We start from the raw sequence: 18,388 nt of genomic DNA on the forward strand, positions 1-18,388 counted from the left end.
AAAACTACCCAGCCACATCGGGGACCCGGCCGCTCCTCTCTGCTGGCTCCTCCAGCGCCCTCCCTCTCTCTCCCTTTTTTTTTTTTCTTTTTTTTTTTTTTTGTTTGTTTTTGTATGTGCAAAGTTCCCCTCTTTATCCTCCTTTTGCTTTGGGGTGCAGAAGCTGGAAGGCAAAGAGAGAAAAAAAAAAAAAAAAAAATCCACCAGGAGCGGAGCCTGCCTGGATTTGAGGCGATTTCAATAAGAAAAGCGATTTCAATAAGAGGGGTGCGGGTTTTGGTCTCACGGATTGTTCTTCCCGAGAGCATCTTTATTAATTAAAAGCTTTTTTTTTGTTTTGTTTTGTTTTGTTTTGGTTTTTGGTTTTTAAACTGTCGGAAGTGTAAAAACCCCGGCCTGGTTCAAGCCCCGGGGAAAGGCGGCCGGGGGCGGCGGGGGCAGCCGCGGGCGGTGCCGGTGCCGGTGCCCGGTGCGAGCCGAGCCCGCGCCCCAGCCAAGTTTTGCCTGCGGAGAAACAACCGCAACCTGCGGGCCCGGCCTCTTTCCCCGCTCCTCAAACAGCTGCGTCCGAAATAACCTTAAAAAATAAAATAAAATACAAAGTGCAGCGAGTTCCCGCGAACGAAATCTTCCGTGGCAGCGCCTGAAAATCAGATTTATACCTTCCTCTGGACAAACGGGTGCGTGCGCAAGCCTCCCGCACGAGTTTTTCTTTGGGAACTTGCAAAAAAAAAAAAAAAAAAAAGAGGTGTCGTGGCGAACCTGGGGCTTTTTCTCCGCTTTGTGGCAGCCGGGGGGGCTGCGCCAGTGTGCGGGGGGCACCCGACGGCTTGCGGACAAAGCGCAGGTGAAGGAGGTGAAGGAGGAGTGGCACCGGGATGCAGGGTGGCACCGGGGGCTCCCACCCTGGGGGACAATTTTCTGGGGACAAATTTTCTGCAGGTAGGGGACAGCGAGGAGGCTTTTAGAGGATTTATCAAAAAAAAAAAAAAAGTATTCCGTGATTTATTCCCCGAGACTTTTTTTTTTTTTTTTTTTTTTAATGCAGCCTAAATAGGGTCCTGTGGTTAAGAGGTACCAGTGTCGTTTTCTAACCCTATTAGCGGCCATAATATGTGCTGCTAACGCAAGACGGAGGTGGGTGGGCTGGGTTGGGGGGAAAGCAACGCGGAGACAAGACCGGAGGGAGAAAAAAAAATGGAGAAATAATTAAAAATAAAGGCAGAAAGCAAGAAGCTGCCCTCTCCAGAAAAAAAAAAATAAAACAACCCCAAAGAAATAAAGCCCGCCGGGGGGGGCTGCAGCCGGGCCGTGCGGGGCTCCCGGCCGCCCGGGGGGGCTCGTACCTGGGGGAGGCGGGCGGTGGGAGCCGGCCCCCGGCTGACTGCTCCTCTACCTGCCCCCGGCGGGCGGGGGGGTCGGCGCTACGCCCACTGGCGGCCCTGCCAGCCCCCTCCCCGCCGGGGGCAGCCGCCTTCCCCGGCCCGCCCCGGGGCTCGCACACCGCCCGCCGGCACCGGCGGCACCAGGCTGCCGTGAGTACCGCGGCCCGGCCCCGTGGCCGAGCGTTTCTCTGCCTCTTTTGCTTCCTTTTCGCTAAGGTTGGGGGTTATTTGGATCAGGTTTTTGTTATTTTTTATTTTTTTCCTTCCCTCCCTGCTTGCGGCCGCCGGGGGTTGCGCTTCGGGGAAAGGCGGTGGAGGGGTGGGGGGGGGATGCGCGGTCGCCCCGGAAGGTTTCGGGAAGGTTTCGTCCCCTTAGGGTGCGTTAAACGGGTGGGCAGGAGGCAGTGGGGGCCCCGGGGGGGCTGCCGGGGGCACCCCGAGAAGGGGCTGATGGAGGGGAGCGCCCCCGGGTCCCATCCTGCCGGCCCCAGCCCCGTCGATTTAGGTACACTGTTTTTTTTTTTTTTTCCTTGATCCGAGCTCCCAGGGTCAGGGAAAAAAGGAAAAGAAGAAAAAAAAAAAAAAAAAGAGGGAAAAAAAAAAGGAAAAAGAAACAAACCCCACTCCAGGCGTGTAAATAAATAGCGTGCGTGTACGGCTGGGGATATTTGTTTTCTGCCTTCGCGTCTGCCCGGGCATAGGTGTCAACTCCATCACAAGGCGCTACTAAGTGCTGCTAAAACATGTTGTCGTCCCCCCCCCCTCTGCGATATGACATCACTTGTCAATCAAATCAAAATAACCAGTTGTGCTGCCAGATGTGGGAAATCTCTTATTTAAAAAAAAAAAAAAATAGCAACGCCGATAACAAAATAAAGTTAATAAAACCGAGCCCCTTGGATAGGAATAAAAAAAAAAAAAGGAGAAAAAGAAAAAAAATAAAAAAGGAAGGGGGTTGAAAGTGGTGGGGGCATCCTGGGCTCGTCCCGGCTGCGGGGCCCCGCTCCCGGGGGGGCTGCAGCAAATTGCCCGAGAGCCGCCCGGGCAGCCGTGTGAAGCGGGCTGCGGAGCGGAGCTAAGCTGCTGGGCTTGCTGCTGCTCCCGGCGGGGGAATTAATTCAATTAAAAGCCCCAGCCCAGCTCAGCGCCGGGCACCGCCGCTCGCCAACGGCGGGGATGGGACACGGCGGGGGGAAAAAGATTAAAAAATATATATATATAAAAATATAAAATAAATACATTTAAATAAAAGCAAATCTCGGGAGGCGAGCTCCGGGCTGAGCTGCGGGAATCGAGCCGCTCCTTCGGCAGGAATCGTTTCTCCCTGCCGGAGGGGTCAATGGTTTTGCAAAGGGGCTCGGGAGCACGACGACAGGCGCCGGCCGCGGTGCCACCAGCTCGGGGGCGGCCGGACCCCCCCGGGCGGCCGGCGACCGAGGCGGGGGGGGCTCGGAGCCGGAGCCGGCGCTGCCCGCTCGCCCCTTTTGTTTTTGCTTCTCCTGCCGGCCCCCGGGTAACCCGAGCCGGGGGCTTCAGGGAGCCCTTGCCGGGCAGCTCCGGGGTCTGCCTCGCCATAAATCAAGCCGCCTGATTAATCTTTACAATTTGTCTTTTAAAACAAACACGAACGAATTATCAGCTCGTTAACTGCGATTTTATCACCTGCCTAAAACAAACAGCCCACCCCCTAGCCCCCCCATCTTTCCCCCCCTCCAAAAAAAAAAAAAAAAAAAAAAAAGAACCGCGGCCCCGTGCTGCTGGCAGCCGGGCAGTAATTATAATTAAAACATCCCCAGGAATTAATGAGGGAGCAGCTGCCCGGGAGATGCCCGGTGGCCCGGGCCGGGGGCGGCGGGCACGGCTCGGCCCGGCTGCGGTCAGAGCAGGGAGCCGCGGGACCTACCTCGGTTTATTTTATACTCACCCCTCTTTAAAAAATAAAGAAAAGAAAAAAGAAAGAAAGGAGACAGAAAGAAAGAATCCGTTTGGGGGAAATACTCGGCTGCCTTTGGTGGGTCGCTTTTTGCGTGTGGAAAGCGAATCGCTTCGGACGTGGAAGGAGAAGCCGGATTTTTAGAAAGCTCGCTTGCTTCTCGCTCTGCCTTTTAACTTTTTTTTTTTTTTTTTTTTTTTTCCTCGCTTTGTTTCCCTTTCCTCCCTGGCACCTCCGGCCTAAGGCTCCCCGAGCGCGCTCCGCAGCAGAGCAGTGCGGGGGGCACTCGCCCTCCCCGACCCCTCTCCCCCCGAGCCCGGCCCAGCTCCTGTCTCCTCTCCCGGCCCTTCCCGGGCCAACCAACCCGGCCCGGCCCGGGCCAAGCCGGCTCCGCCGCTCCTTCCGTGCCCTGCAGCCGGCGGAGGAGCCGCCGCCGCCCGCCCGCCGCTTGCGACCCACCCCGGCGGCAGGAGGGGGAGAGGGGCTCCGCCGTGTCCCCCCCCTGCCGGGGTGACCCCGCTGTGGGGTGCGGGACACCCGCGGAGGGAAGGCTGCGGGGTGGGGGGAGCGGTGCCGGGTCCCCCTTCCCCAGCCTCCCGCACCCCCACCCCGCCGGGCTGCCCTGGAGGGTCCCCGGGGGGGGGACACAAGGGGTGGGCTAAGGGGGGACACGGCGAGTGCAAGGGGGGGACAGCGGTACGGCTGGGAGCCCCGCGTCTCTCCGGCCAGACGTGCTCCGCAGCGAGGAAAGGGAGTTTATTATTATTATTAGCGTCATCATCATCATCATTATTATTATTATTTAAAAAACACACCAAAAAAAAAAAAGTTCATTTCCTGGCGAATTTGGCAGCGGCGGGTGACGTCAGAGCCCCGGCGTCGTAGTGACTGGGGCGGCCGGGCCGGGGGGAGGCCGGCTGCGGCTCCCGGCCCCCGGCCCCCAGCGCTGCCCCCATGCCGGGGGGGGTCCGGCCCTAAAAGCCCCCCCCCGGACACCCCCCGAGGGGCCCGGCACCGCCCGGCCGGCACCGAGCGGCTCCCGGCCCGGCCGCCCCGTCGAGCAGGGGCTGTGCTCCCAGCCGCCCCCCTGTAAAACGAGGGGGGGTCCTGGCCCCGCTGCCACCCCCCCCCCGGCTCGGAGGTTTTGGGGGCTGCAGTGATTGCTCCCCTTTTCCCCAAAAAGCAGAGGTTTGAGGAACGGGAGGGGAGCCCCCGAGAAACAGGACCTGCAGCGGCACCCATGGCGCTGCGAGGGTTTGGTTCTGACTTTCCCTTTTTTTTTTATTTGTTGGTGGATTTTTAAATTTTTTTTTTCCCCTTTCTGCCCCCAGAGCGGGCGGGTTCATGGGGCCGAAGCAGAGCCCGAGCCCCGCCGGGGGCTGCAGCCCCAAACTCCGCAGCAAACTCGCGCTGAGCCGGGCTGCGCCGCTCCCTGCCCGCTGAAAAGCCTACCAGTCACGGCAAATCGTAAAACCACTACCAGAAAATAAAATAAAATAAAATAAAATAAAATAATAAAAAGAAGCGAAGGGGAGAGGAAAATAAAACCATCAGGAGATGCTGCGGTTGCCGGGCGCCCTGCTCCTGGCCCGGCACGGCCCGGCTCGGCTCGCCGGGCCCGGTGCTGGCTGCAGCAGCCTCCTGCCAGCCCCCAGCCCCACAGACCGGGCAGGGGGGGCGCGATCTGGCCCGGGGGGGGGGCACCGCAGTGACCCCGCTCCCTGGGGTCGAGGAGGCTCCCCCGGGCCGGCGCGGAGCCTGGCGTTTATTTTTTAATTTTTTAGTTTTTTAGCCGATTCCGCCGGTTCTTTCCAAGGGACGGGATGGCAACGAGCGCGCCGGGGTTTGTCCCGCAGGGGGGGGGCTGGGGCGCGTTTGTCCCCTCGGTGCCGATTTCATCCCCCCCCCCCTCACTCCATCCCCAGCCCCGGGCATCCCTACGGCTCCGCTCCGGGGCAGCCCCCGACGGAGCCACCCCCCTCCTCCAGCCCTTCCCGCACTCCATCCCCAACCCCCCCCCAATCCCTCACACCCCTCCGGGACCCCCCCCCCCAAATTTCACCGTCCCCGCCCTAGAGGGGCGTGCAGCGCCCGGGCGGGGAAAGTCCCCACGGCGCTGCCGGGCGAGGATGCTGCGGGCGGGGGCAGAGGGGAGAAAGAAGAAGAAGGAGGAGGAGGAGGAGGAGGAGGAGGAGGAGGAGGAGGAGGAGGAGGAGGAGGAGGAGGAGGGAGAGGGGGGGTCTGCGCCTCGCTCCCCCTTCTCCCCCCCCTCCGGGCCGGCTCCTTTTGGGGCCGGGGGTGCGGTTGGGGGCGGTGTGGGGCGGCGGGATTGGCTGGCCCGGCCGCCGGCCCTGCGCGCCCCGGCCCGTCTGCGGCGCCGCGGCCAGCTGGCGCCAGCGCTCATATAGGATGCGCGGGGATGGGACCGAGCCGGCCAGAGCAGCGGCTTTGCCATCTGAGTAACACCCTCCAGCCAGCCTCCTCTCCTCCTCCCGCGCTCGCTCTGCTCCCCCCCGAGCCCCCCCTGCTCTCTGCTCTCCGGCTCCTTCTCTTCTTTTTCTCTCCCCCCACCCCCCCCTTTCCCCCTTTTTTATTTTTTTTTTTTCCTCCCCTCTCCTCCTCGCTCGCATCCCTCCAGGCAGGCAGCCGTCGGCACCCACCCCGCGGGGGCACCCTGCCTCCCGCACCGGGTAAGTGTGGGGCGCGGGGGGGCCGCCGTGCCGCTGCCAGGGCGCGCTCGCTGCTTTCTCTAAACACCCTTTCCCCCCCCCCGCCCGCTCCCGTTTCTCTTTCTCCCCCCTCCAATTTTCCTTTTGTGTCAGGCGAAGTTCTCGCTAGAACTCCGCCGTGGTAGATCTGCCCTTCTTCCTTCCCCCCCCCCCCCCTCCCCTTTTGAAGCCAGCTGGAAAAACTCCTGTTGACGTTTGTAGCGAGAGCGGGGGGAAAAGGGGAAAAAAAAAAAGGAAGATTTTTCTTGCTTTTTTCCCCTTTTTTTTTTCTTGGTAAAGTTTGAAACGGGATCTGTGTTTATTTTGCGGGGCAATGGGAAGGGAGGGCGCAAGGCGAGGACTTTGGGGGGGGGGAAGAGGATATTTTGGGGAGGGAGGAGGGGCTCCGCTTCCCCCTCCCCATCCTTTTACCGCCGGGACCAGCAGCGCACCTCGGGGCTGCCGAGCCGCTCACCCGGCCGTGTCTCCCTACAGGTGCTGTGCCCGGACCTGCCTCTGCGACCTGCCCGCTGCCAGAGGGACACGCCAGCTCCGGGGGTCTCCCCCCATCCCTCCGAGGGCACCCTCCAGCCCCCCGACGGCGTTCTTTCCAGAAAAGCCATCCCCACCTCCTAAGAGCCACTGGTAGCTCCGCCAGCCAGCCGTGGGCAGCAGCCCCCTGCCCCGAGCGCCGCTCGCTCCCGGTTTCGGGGGTGGCTGGGAGGGGAGGCCCAAGGCCATGGAGGTGGCCACGGACCAGCCTCGCTGGATGACCCACCACGCCGTGCTCAACGGGCAGCACCCCGAGAGCCATCACCCCGGACTGGCTCACAACTACATGGAACCAGCGCAGCTCCTACCTCCGGACGAAGTCGACGTCTTCTTCAACCACCTGGACTCCCAGGGCAACCCCTACTACGCCAATTCCGCCCATGCCCGGGCCAGGGTCTCCTACAGCCAGGCACACGGTAAATGAGCCCTCGTCGCCCTCCTCTGCACCCCAGCCCCTTCCCCACCCTCCTCTGCCTGTGCTCCCCGGGCTCTTCCGTGCGGGCCGGCGGATGTCCTACGTGGAGGCGAGGAGTTTCACCCGGGGGCCGCTCTGGTGCGTCGGGGCCAGGGGGAAAGGAGCTCAAAGAAAACAGGATAGAAAGGGAGGCACGGGTGGATTTTAACCCCGGCGATGACCAAGCATTGGCGGAGGGGAGGGAAAGAAGGGGAGGGCAAGAGAGGAAGGGGAAATAGTGTGCGCACAGGGTAAAACTTCGCAGACACGGCTACTTCCCGGATGCAAAATACAAACCAATTTGAATCGGCGATGGATTTTAATCGGGGGTGGTTTTAGGAGCCGAAGAGAGAGTGCTGCAGCAGTTTGGAAGACAGAGCAGAAGGGGGTTTGCTAATTATTGCCAGGGTGGGGCGGGAGGAGAGGGGGTGCCTTACTCCTGCCCCTTGTGCTGCTGCCCAGCTCTTTCTCACCAAGCTTTCCTGGGCTGTCCGGTGTCCCCCTTGGAGGGGTCTGGGAGAGGGGGCTGTTGCACCAGGCTGGCTGCTCTTCCCTGGGTTGTGAAACCTCTCCCCATGCCCTGCTCCCCTCTGGCTGCCCGCAGAGCGGGGAGCTCCCCGGGCCGGGGGCTGGGAGATTTCCCAGAGCTGCTCCGGGCTGAGCTGCCCCATGCTGATCCCCATCGCTCTTGTGTTCCTACAGCCCGCCTGACCGGGAGTCAAATGTGCCGGCCTCATCTTATCCACAGCCCCGGGATCCCTTGGTTGGACAGCAGCAAGGCGGCACTGTCTGCCCACCACCACAACCCCTGGACCGTCAACCCCTTCACCAAGACACCCCTGCACCCCTCGGCGGCCGGCGCGCCCGGGGCCATCTCGGTGTACCCCGGAAGCAGCACGTCCAGCACCGCCTCCGTGTCTTCGCTCACCCCGGCCTCGCACTCCGGCTCCCACCTCTTCGGCTTCCCCCCAACCCCTCCCAAGGAAGTGTCCCCGGACCCCAACTCCACCAGCGCTGCCTCCCCTTCGTCCTCCGCTGGGGCCCGGCAGGAGGACAAAGACAGCATCAAGTACCAAGTGTCGCTGTCGGAAGGGATGAAAATGGAGAGCGCCAGCCCACTCAGAAGCAGCCTCACCAGCATGGGGGCCCAGCCCTCCACCCACCACCCCATCCCCACCTACCCCTCCTACGTGCCGGCTGCCCACGACTACAGCAGCAGCCTCTTCCACCCGGGCAGCTTCCTGGGGGGCCCCGCATCCAGCTTCACCCCCAAGCCACGAAGCAAGGCCAGATCCTGCTCGGGTAAGCATTGCCTCCCGCGGGCTGCCCCGTCACATGTTGGCTCTATCCCTGGGGTGGAAGGAGAGAGGTTAGGGCTGCTCTGCCGGGTGTTGGAGTGCATGTTGGGGGTGGCTTGGCTTGATGTTTGGGGCTGGAGTCACAGGCAGCTGCGGGGCCGGGTGTTTGTGTCAGCTCTCTTTGGGACGGGAGGGCAGGTGACTGCTCGGTCCCGCTTTTCTGGGTTTTTAAAGTAGGAAATTGGGGTTGTACCAGGGTGCCATCGTCTTGGTAGTGGCTGCTGGCCTCAGGGCGCTCAGATGGGGCCGAGGGACACGGGAACCGGCACAGTGTGAGCTGGCAGCCTGTATCGTACAAAGAGGGATTTATACGAGGAAAAAATTTAAAAGCAGCCCCTGGCAGGCTGCAGCCCCCCGAGGGGCTCAGGCCTGATCCTGCCCTCCCAAAGTGGTTAAGCCTCCCCCCCAGATTCCATGTGGGGACTTTCTGCCCGTAGATATTTCTTCTGCAGTAATTTTCACGTTTCTTCGTTATTACGAAAGAAGGCCCCAGCGCAGCATGAAAGCGAAACTTACCCGGCCGGTCCGCTTCAGATCGCGGAGGGCCTGATTTCCTTCACAATTTAGAGGAACAAAAGTTCAAATATAGTTTACATACCAGTGCAAAAGACTAAGGTGTCCAGTCATCGCTAACTTACGCCAGCCTAAATCCAGAAAATCCTCCTTTTTTCCTGAACCAGACATCTCTCTGCTTCCTAATAACTGACTGCAGACCTTTCCCTTTCCCATACCCACAACCCTGCCTCGCATTTCTGCCTAAAAGTGCAGTTCTAAATTAGCAAATTAGGTGATGGATGAAATTCTGATCCCACTTTGAAATCACATTAGTTGTACAACTAGACAGATGAATTAAGGAAATTTGTCTGAGTCCACTAACCTTCCTGGTTCAACATCCTCTGCAACAGAAGGCAATGAAAGAATGTGTATTGGTACTGAATTGACACAGCCCTTTAAAAATAAGTGGCTATCTGTGCCGGTGTGTGAATTCTTACATATCATTGCATATATCGGCTTATGAGTAGACCACATGCATTTATTTTTAAAGCAGACTTATTTAGAAATTTGATCTCTTATCTGATGTTTTTGTTGCAAAACTCATATTTTACAATCTCATCAGATCTGTTTCAAATGGCTACTCCGAGAGGAAAAACTCTCCCCTTCCATTATTTACATGCATTCCATTATTTACCATTACGTGTATGTATTTTTTCGTACTGTAGAAACTAGTAAGTAAAGGAAATTAGCAGCCTGAGCCTCCTGATTTTGGAAGTAAATTCAAGACCCAGGTCTCTGAAGATAAAGGGATCTCAAGTAGCTTTTTTATTTTCATCCTGCGGTTGCCAATGATTTTATTAAATGGGAGAAATTAGGGGAACTTTTTGTGTGTGTGCTTTTTTTTTTTTTTGTAAGGGAGCCCCCCTGTGCAAGGAACTGGGGAAAGTTCGTGACCACTCAGTGTTTTTGTAGGAAAACTAAGACTCACGACACAACGACTCCTGCAGCTTCCTGCCCTAGGAGGGACAAAAGCTACAAATGCAGCGCCGCAGAGCTCCCCTCATTTTTCACTGTAGACTGTGTTGTTTAAAAGCCACCCACTCCCTAGATTAAAGGAGACACAACCCTGCTGAACTCAACGTGGCCTGCTTCAGTTATTAGCAAAAAGAGAATTTCCTTTCCAGTTAAATACTTTAGGATTTGCATAAACTATATTAAGAGAGATTTCTATATTAAGCAGACCTGCCTTCGAACCATCAGAGGCAAATGAACTTTTAGCAGAGGGCTTTCTGAGGCAGAAACATATCTAGGAGTTGCATACTGGGTTTAATAGAGCCATTCTACAATGCTGTTTCCCATGTTGTTGTGCTACTAAAACTACTAATAAAGCAGTAACACGGTAAACTGTTCCCTACCAAATCCAAACTGCATTGTTGAAAAGTCACAGGAACAGAAAAGAACTCACAGCTTCTTTTTTACAGTAGTTTCCAGAGTGCTTGCTGAAACTGAACTTTCTTAAAGATCAGCATTAACAGCGGTTTTCTGCCTTTAGCACAAAAATCCTAACTGAGCCTTTGGCATTGTGTATCTATTCCCAGTCTGCTCGGCTTTACTTTCTTACCCGGTAGTGCTTGCAACAAAAAAAGAAAGCACAGCAAAGGAGGTCCTTTTGCTTACATTTAACTCTAGAAAGCCCCTCTCTTCATTTTTTTTTTCTTTACCTTTTATTTTATTTTTTAACATCTTGTGAGCTTGCAGGTGTGTGTTTGTGTACACGTGTGTGTGTATTCATGGCAGGGGAACACGCAATCTAACCATTGCCGTGCAATAGATCCGGGAGGGGAGTGGTGCCCGCTGCAGATTAAGGGAGTTCTCATTACCGAAACGATAACTTCCATCTGACACAATAAGAGTGTCATTCTTTCTCACCTTGTGCAGAGCATGAGCTGCCTATTTCTGCTCGTGACATAAAATACTTACCGGAGTCTGGGCGTTCTCGAAACGCTGAGGTCCTTGCTGCATGTGCTGTAGATGTCACTGCTGTCTGACTGTGCTTGAATTAACACTGTTTTGACTTGTGGAAAATGCCTAAAGGACAATGCAAAAAGCTTTTGTGAATTTGTTTTTAAAGAAAGAAATCCGGTTTCTTCGTGTTTCCATTTAGAAGGCAGAGAGTGTGTGAACTGTGGAGCAACTGCTACCCCTCTCTGGAGAAGAGACGGCACCGGGCATTACCTGTGTAACGCCTGCGGGCTCTACCACAAAATGAACGGTCAAAACCGACCTCTCATTAAACCTAAGCGGAGGCTGGTAGGTGTCTCTATCTTTCCTGGGTTTGGGGAGAAATCGGGCTAAGGGACCACACGCAGGCACGAGGCAAACGTGTCTCGGTGCTGCTCAGCCCCTGTGCGGATGGGACTCAGTCACGCCGAGGTCACTGCCGTGCCTCGGGGCAGATCCCCCGCACGCAGCCCCGGCCGGGCCATCCCTGCCGCCACAGCCCGGCGAGCGTGCCTCCTTCCCCAGCCTCCCTGCCGCACCAAATGCACGCGGGGTATCGCGTATCCATCTCCCCGTTTATCCTGGGATGACAGCTTTTAATTTAATTCCTCATTTATTTGGCCTCTTGGGACGTTTTGGGGAGCGTACTGGGAGCGAAAGGGTTATGAGCGTGAATGTCCTCCACTGTGGACTAAAAAAAAAAGTTCCAGCTCTAAAAAAGCAAAACAAATCAGATGAGTCAAAGCTACTGCTCCCTACTTAATAATTATTTGTATAAAAGCCATGAAGTAATTTTCACTCTTATATTCTCTGGCAATATTAATATTGGTTCCCTCCCCAGACAATCCCCTACTGTTTAAAAAAAAGTCCGATTATTTTTCCATGGAGTCACCTATACTTTGTATTTTCATTTGAGTGATTTAAAAAAAATGTCCTTTCTAAGCTCCTGGTAGTAGTTTCCTATCCGGATATCTGTACGTTAAAGATAAGGAAACTTTGTGTATCTGTTTCCTGACTCTAAAAGCTTTAGAGAGTTTCTATAGGCAAGCCTTGCCAGTCATGCTTGCTGTTTTGAAATTTCTAATACACTCTATTCCACAAATAATGTGTAAAATGCTAAGAATAATAAATATATTTTTTTGGAGCTTTGTGATTTATGGTGCCTAAGACTCTTAGCTATTCGTGGACACATTTAAATGAGGTCTGGAGACCAGCGGAGAGCAGAAAAATTGGCATTACTGCTCTAACACTGGGATGGGATACAGAAGATTTCTGTCCCGAGTCAGAATTTCAACTATGCAAGCTTCTTAATGACTTGCCTTCTAAAGTGACTGACATATAGAAAAATGTTAAGACAACAGTGTAACATTATCGTCTCTCAGGCTCAAGTGCTTTGCAGCCTGAATGGGACAGGCCGCGGAGTTAAGCAGCACGGGTGAATATCAGTAAGCCATCTCAAATATGCAAACAGAGGTCTCCACCTTCCCCTGCGTTGGGAGACTGTTATACTTAGCTCCCTGCGAGGGATCTGGGGGGAACTGGAGGGGTTTTCTTTTCGTTTAGTTGTTTTAATGGTGGTGGTTGTTGTTGTTTTTTAAAATTGATTTACAGCTTTGTTTATTGCCCCTTTTTTCCACTGTAGTTTGCTTGTTTGCAGGGGAGAGGAGATGGCCATCTTTGGGAATTTGTTCATCTCATATGCAATAGCAAAGCGATCGTATTAATAATGTCAGTGTTTGGAGGTCTGGCATTAATTGTGTTTGGGTTGCATGAGTGTACTGGCAGTAGGGGGTACCCCTTCTTTCTGCCTGTGGCCTGTTCTCGCAAGCGAGTAAGGGACTGAAATATATGAGTCTCAGAGGGCCTGATTCTTGCTCTAAGCCGCTGAGCCGTCCGTCAGCTTTGGGAAAGTTACAGGGCCATGGCATAAATCAGCAGCAAGTGTGAACAGAACCTGGTGCTCCCCGTTTGCGAGCCGGGTCAGTCTGGGCTTTGCGAAAGCCGCGCCAGCTCCCAGCGGGGCCGGCAGGCGAGGAAGTGCACCGGGCTCTCTTTTGGGAACCCTGCTGCCCCGGGACTCTGCTGTCACCTCTCCGGGGTGCCCAGCGCTTAGTGTGAGCCTCGCTGCTGCTGCTTCACCCGATGGTTCTCGTGGCTAATTGCAAAAATACCCCGAGAGCAAGGCCCCGGGGAAATTCAGTACAATTGATTGGTGGTGGTAGAAAGTAAAACTGTGCTAATTTAAGGGGAGAAAAAAATTGAGTCCTCTACATTAATCTGATCGCGCAAAATAGATTGTATTTTGACCGTTCCCAGAGGCAGGGCTGAAGCTTTCTAATGAGAAATTCTTTCCCCAAATACGGGGTGCAATTAGCTTGTCCACAATACTTTCAACAATACCGTGCTTGCACAAGGAGTGTATTATATTGTGGGGTCTGCCAGAGAAGGGCCCATCCAGAAATTACTGGTTACCTGCTGTTCTGCTTTTCCTGTTCTTGTTCTGGGAGCTGGGTGAACGGCTGGGGTATTTTTCTGTCTCCCCCCCACCTTGGTTTTAGCAGAACAATATGGTTTAAAAAGATCTTTTTTTTTTTTTTTTTTAAAGATGGTTGTTTGAGGGCTTGTCAGCTAAGGAACTGTGAGTAGGGACAGAGGCGGCAGACGGGTCAGCAGAATCATTGCTGCAAGGCATGAAATTTGGTTTGCTAAATATTTAAAGAAAGTTGGAGCCGGTTTTGTTTTCTCCCTTTCACTTGTAAATGGAAACTGAATTTTCAGTGATGGCTCTGATAAATACTGCACCCAGTTAAGTAATGTGGTTGGTTTTCTTTTGTAGCCATCTTTAAAGAGACAGAGTAGTGGTAAAAAAAAAAAAAAAAAAAAAAAAATCACATTCTTTAAGATCATTACCTCTTTTGAAACCCAGTCCCAACATTGGCACTCACTAAATCGGTCACTGAAAAAAAAAAAGTGAAAAATTAAAAAAATACGTTTTGTGATGCATTCTATAATCCTATAAAGGGGAACTTTGAACAAATCAAACACCATGTCCCCCTCCTAAAATTTTTGTCTTTGCAGAGTTAGAGATGTATTGCTTCCCTCCTTACTTCCCCCGCACACATGGTGCCACAGGGCTGGAAGCTGCGGTCTGCAAAGGAGAATACTTGCATTTAAACAAAAACCCAATGCCACAGAATGCAAAACTGCCAGGAGCTTTCCTTCGGACCTGATGCTGTGTACAATTTTGTTATTAATTCTGCCCGACCTAAATTTTTGAGTCTAACTTGACCTTTCTCATGATCTCCCTCCTCCCGCTGACACATTTTTAATTTTCTTTTTCTTTTGGTTAGTCAGCGGCTAGGAGAGCAGGGACTTGTTGTGCCAACTGTCAGACCACCACCACGACCTTATGGCGACGTAATGCAAACGGGGACCCAGTTTGTAATGCCTGCGGACTCTACTATAAATTGCACAATGTGAGTATTTGCTCATCTCATGTGTCGCTGCTTGCCTAGCTGGGATTGATGTCTTAACTGCATGGTGTACACTAGGCTTTTATTGGTTTCAGGGTTTTGGTTGTTGTTTTATTCCTTCCCCCCCTGTCTCTAAGGTTCCCCTGGGAAGTGACAGCCATTCTTTGTCGGCATAGTGATGCTAAGTTCAGTGACATTACAATGTATTAGCTTGGCTTCTAACGCTTGGGCAAATCAGGCAAAATAGAGTTACAACACTTGGTTTTAACTAAGCATGTTTTGTGTGCCCTCTCCCTCCAGAAACAGAGGGGCCATTCGGGATGGGCTCCGTGCAGAAATTAATCTCGATGGGGCCTGCTCGTTTTGATTTAAAACAAAAAAACCCACAACAACACACCACCAAAACCCCTACAATTATATTTAAAGCTTTGTCTTATTATATATATATTTTTAAGAAAATAATTTCAAGCAGGAATCATTTGTCATGTTAGAAAGTTATTTAAACCATAAGTAACAGAGGTTATTGGTACAAGATTGTTCATGTTTTAGGACTGAATTTGGGTCACCATGTGCCTCCTAGTTTGATCTTTTCAATTAGGAAATGAATGAGGACTGAGGGTAAGCCTACGGGAAAGAGAGTCATCAGATGCCAAATTCGGTTCAATTTGTTTTTCATGTCTAGTTTTTTTTGTGTTTGTGGTTTTATTAAACACATCAACATAAACAAGTTCTGCAGAGAGAAACACCTTTTTTTTTTTTGGCCAGAAAAAGGTCTACATCCAGGAAAAACACACGGGGGCTGTCCAAATATTTTCATTTTTGCACAATAAGGTCATTTTGTCTGCATGAGCCTGATTTTCTCATTTCTTGCAGGTGAACAGGCCTCTGACCATGAAAAAGGAAGGAATTCAGACCAGGAATAGGAAAATGTCCAACAAATCAAAGAAAAGCAAGAAAGGCTCTGAGTGTTTTGAGGAACTGTCCAAGTGCATGCAAGAGAAATCGTCTCCTTTCAGCGCTGCTGCCCTTGCTAGCCACATGGCTCCCATGGGGCATTTGCCACCTTTCAGCCACTCTGGACACATCCTACCAACACCCACCCCCATCCACCCATCTTCCAGCATCTCATTTGGACATCCACACCCATCCAGCATGGTTACAGCCATGGGATAAAATCTGATGACCAAGAGACCCACCCAGAGATTAAGAACATGGGGCTTTGCCTAAGACGACACCAAGTAAGAAAATGTTCTGCCAAGAAGAGAATGTAGGGATGGCAAAAGGGGATCTTTGCTCCCGTGTGGTTTAACTCTTTAACGCTGGACTAAAACCTTGCAAATGATGGGTCTTCTGCAGAAACGCGTAGTGGTGCCTGTAATGCACTTTGCCCCCTCAGGTATAAGGAAAAAGAAGAACTCACCTGTTCGATATTCAGTGGTCCAGCAGAAAGCAAAAGATGGCAGAAGCAGAAGGAAGAGGCTGGAACTGGCTTTCCTTTCTCTCTTTGTTATTACTGTGAATATTGTAAAGAGATACAAGCAGCCTCCCAGGATGGAATCGGCTCACTGGAAGCCACACATGCTGGATTTCTATCGTGGACTTTGGGGAGGGAAAAAAAAAAAAGACATCTTTATAAAAACTTAATTTTTAAAATGAAATCAGACAAAAAGTCATATTTATTTTGTTCTTGTTTTCCACAAAAAGCCTCAACCCCTCTGACTGCATGTTTTTGTGCTGTTGTTTGCAATGGCTACCCTGTAAGAAAATCTGCCTTCATAACTAAGCGGGGGAGGGACAATATTCAGCAGCCCCCTGGATTAGCTCCATTTATCTTCCATATCAAAATAGCTGCCAGGAAGGGGGAAAAGAAAGGGTAAGCAAAGTTGCAGCCGTAATACGGGATTTCAATGTGCCCAAGATGGTGATTATATTTGACACAATTTCTTAATTCTTTACTCTAACATGAGAAATTAAACGATAATAATAATAAAAAACAACAGCCCCCTTCCCGGCTACCCTATTATTCCTCAAAACAGAGAGCTATGTCAGACAAAATGTTGGGAAGATACTTTTGGGAAGGCAGTCCTGCACTAGCAAGGGGTAAAATACAGGCATTTACGAAACTGTTGCAGCTAGCTTGCAGCACAGCAAAAAGCATCGCAGGGCATAAAATCATCCAACTCACAGACTACAGAGGTTGAAGCATCTTGTTCTGTTGTGTTGGCAGCTGTTGCTTAAAAATGCAGATTAGCTGCTTGGGTAAACTTACGGCAGTGTGGCCACCATGTCCACATGCAGCCAGCCAGCGCGTGTGCTGTCTCAGGCACCCAGGCCCCGGTGGACTTCACAGGGAGGAAGGGCAGAAATGAGGTTGAGATCACTGGAGAGGGGAAAGAGAGAGACAATCAGTTTGAGCTTCACACATCCGTCAAATCCCAGACGCAGCGACAGCTGATGAGACGAGGGAAAGCACCGTTCTAAGGGGAACGTCCGTTTTCCGTAGTGCATTTTATAAGAAAAGAAAAAAAAATTAAAAAAAAAAAAGAAAAATTAAATCTCCCATTATTAAACCACGTTGTACGTAAATGACCGAAAAAAAAGCTATTGCCAATGTGAAGTGTATTCTATTGATTGTAATGATCTGATGCCTCTCGTGAACACAAGCTCCAGTATAACATACAATGTACATATTTAGCTATACTTCTGATGAAAATGCCCCAATGAGCAGAGGGGTTTGATAATGTAAACCACGTAAGCTTAACTCTGTGACAAGCTTTTTATTTTTATTTTTTAACTTTTAACATTTTTGTTGTTGGGTTTTGTTTCTTTTTTCTTTCTTTTTTTTTTTTTTTTGGATCAAGCCAATTGTATCTTTACTGCAAAAGTCCTGCTTTAAAGAAAACAAACAACGAAACCAATAAAAATGGATGTATGTTTTTTTTTTTTTTTTTCCTAAACACGTAATTCAAATATTTGATAATGAATTTAAGAACCAAGCAGACCTGGAAAATCCTGCGTTCGTCCTTTTTCTGGTCTGCGTAGGCATATAGGTGCACTTTGTATAAAAGTGGAAATAAACAGGAAACAAAATCTGTTAAGAAAAATCATAAGGCTTTTTAATCTACTGAGGTAAAAATTTGGATCCTTTTTACTTTTTACCTTTTACAATGGTACAGTTGTACATTATTTGTACCCGACTCAAATTTCTGTAGGATTTGGGCAGGGGGGTGGGGAAGGGATGTGGGTGGAAGACAGGGATTACTGATACAGTTGACAAAGTGCAATATATTGTCAGTCACTGCAGCATAGACAACGGCAGTTGAGATTTAAATTATTTTGTACTTGTATCAGCATAAAAAAAAATCTGCAGTATTTTCTGTTTTTATTTTAATTTTTTTATTTTGCTTATTTTTGGATTAGTGAACTAAGTTATTGTTAATTATGTACAACATGTTTATATATTGTCTGTAAAAAGTGTATGCTTTCCTCATATTCCTTCAAGGTGAATATTGCTAAGAATAATAAAATACCTTTTTTTGTGAAACTACTTGTGCCCAGCTTCATGTCCTAAAGGCTGCTTTTAACTAGGAGAGGAAAAATTATTGTCGTCATTGTTGCTAGTAGAATTATTAGCTTAAACTTTATGTAATAGAGTGGGCTATTGCTATTTCAGAAACCTAGCTGGGTAGGACAAAAAAGTGGTTGGTGAATGATTTAGTATAAAATGCTCAGGTACAAAAGCTCATTTTCTGGTGTTGTTCTGGGGTGACGAGGTCGTGCAGTTAAGAGCGCTAAAGTTTTTAAACCAGTTTTAAAACGTAAGGCAGCAGCAACTTTGCAGATGATGGACTACAGGTTTTTATTATCATTATTTTAAAGTGCTTGGAGAAATACTTTTCAATTAAAAACATTTTTTAAAAGCACGGAAAAGCATCCAGCTGCCTAATCGGTTTCAAGACTGAGCCTTTGTTAGACTGGGCAAAGTTCTCTGTAGGCTCTTGCACTAGCATAAGAGGCAACATTGCGAAC

At 51.2% G+C, this 18,388-nt stretch overlaps 1 protein-coding gene across 3 annotated transcripts; it reads left to right on the forward strand.

The window, feature by feature from the left end:
* The first annotated feature begins 1,510 nt into the window (after positions 1 to 1,510).
* On the forward strand, positions 1,511 to 17,840 carry GATA2 (GATA binding protein 2). Of its 3 annotated transcripts, none has more exons than XM_084292941.1 (6): positions 1,511 to 1,535; positions 6,522 to 6,994; positions 7,735 to 8,334; positions 11,050 to 11,195; positions 14,237 to 14,362; positions 15,233 to 17,840. In XM_084292941.1, exons 2-6 carry the CDS (start codon positions 6,766 to 6,768, stop codon positions 15,530 to 15,532), a joined length of 1,401 nt encoding a protein of 466 aa, XP_084149067.1. In that variant the 5' UTR covers positions 1,511 to 1,535; positions 6,522 to 6,765; the 3' UTR covers positions 15,533 to 17,840. The 3 variants fall into 3 exon arrangements, with proteins under 3 accessions (XP_084149067.1, XP_084149066.1, XP_084149068.1); XM_084292940.1 differs by lacking the exon at positions 1,511 to 1,535 and adding an exon at positions 5,897 to 6,008; XM_084292942.1 differs by lacking the exon at positions 1,511 to 1,535 and adding an exon at positions 5,897 to 6,008 and having other exon boundaries at positions 15,241 to 15,424.
* The last annotated feature ends 548 nt before the right edge of the window (positions 17,841 to 18,388 follow it).

The sequence above is a fragment of the Netta rufina genome (assembly GCF_964035555.1).
Source record: "Netta rufina genome assembly, chromosome: 10".
Lineage (NCBI taxonomy): Eukaryota > Metazoa > Chordata > Aves > Anseriformes > Anatidae > Netta > Netta rufina.

Bases quoted from the DNA above. Each gene is read 5' to 3' on its own strand.
- GATA2 (XM_084292941.1), top strand. From the start codon at position 6,766: ATGGAGGTGGCCACGGACCAGCCTCGCTGGATGACCCACCACGCCGTG. The intron at 6,995-7,734 runs GTAAATGAGCCC...GTGTTCCTACAG, and splicing joins CTCCTACAGCCAGGCACACG to CCCGCCTGACCGGGAGTCAA. The intron at 14,363-15,232 runs GTGAGTATTTGC...CATTTCTTGCAG, and splicing joins TCTACTATAAATTGCACAAT to GTGAACAGGCCTCTGACCAT.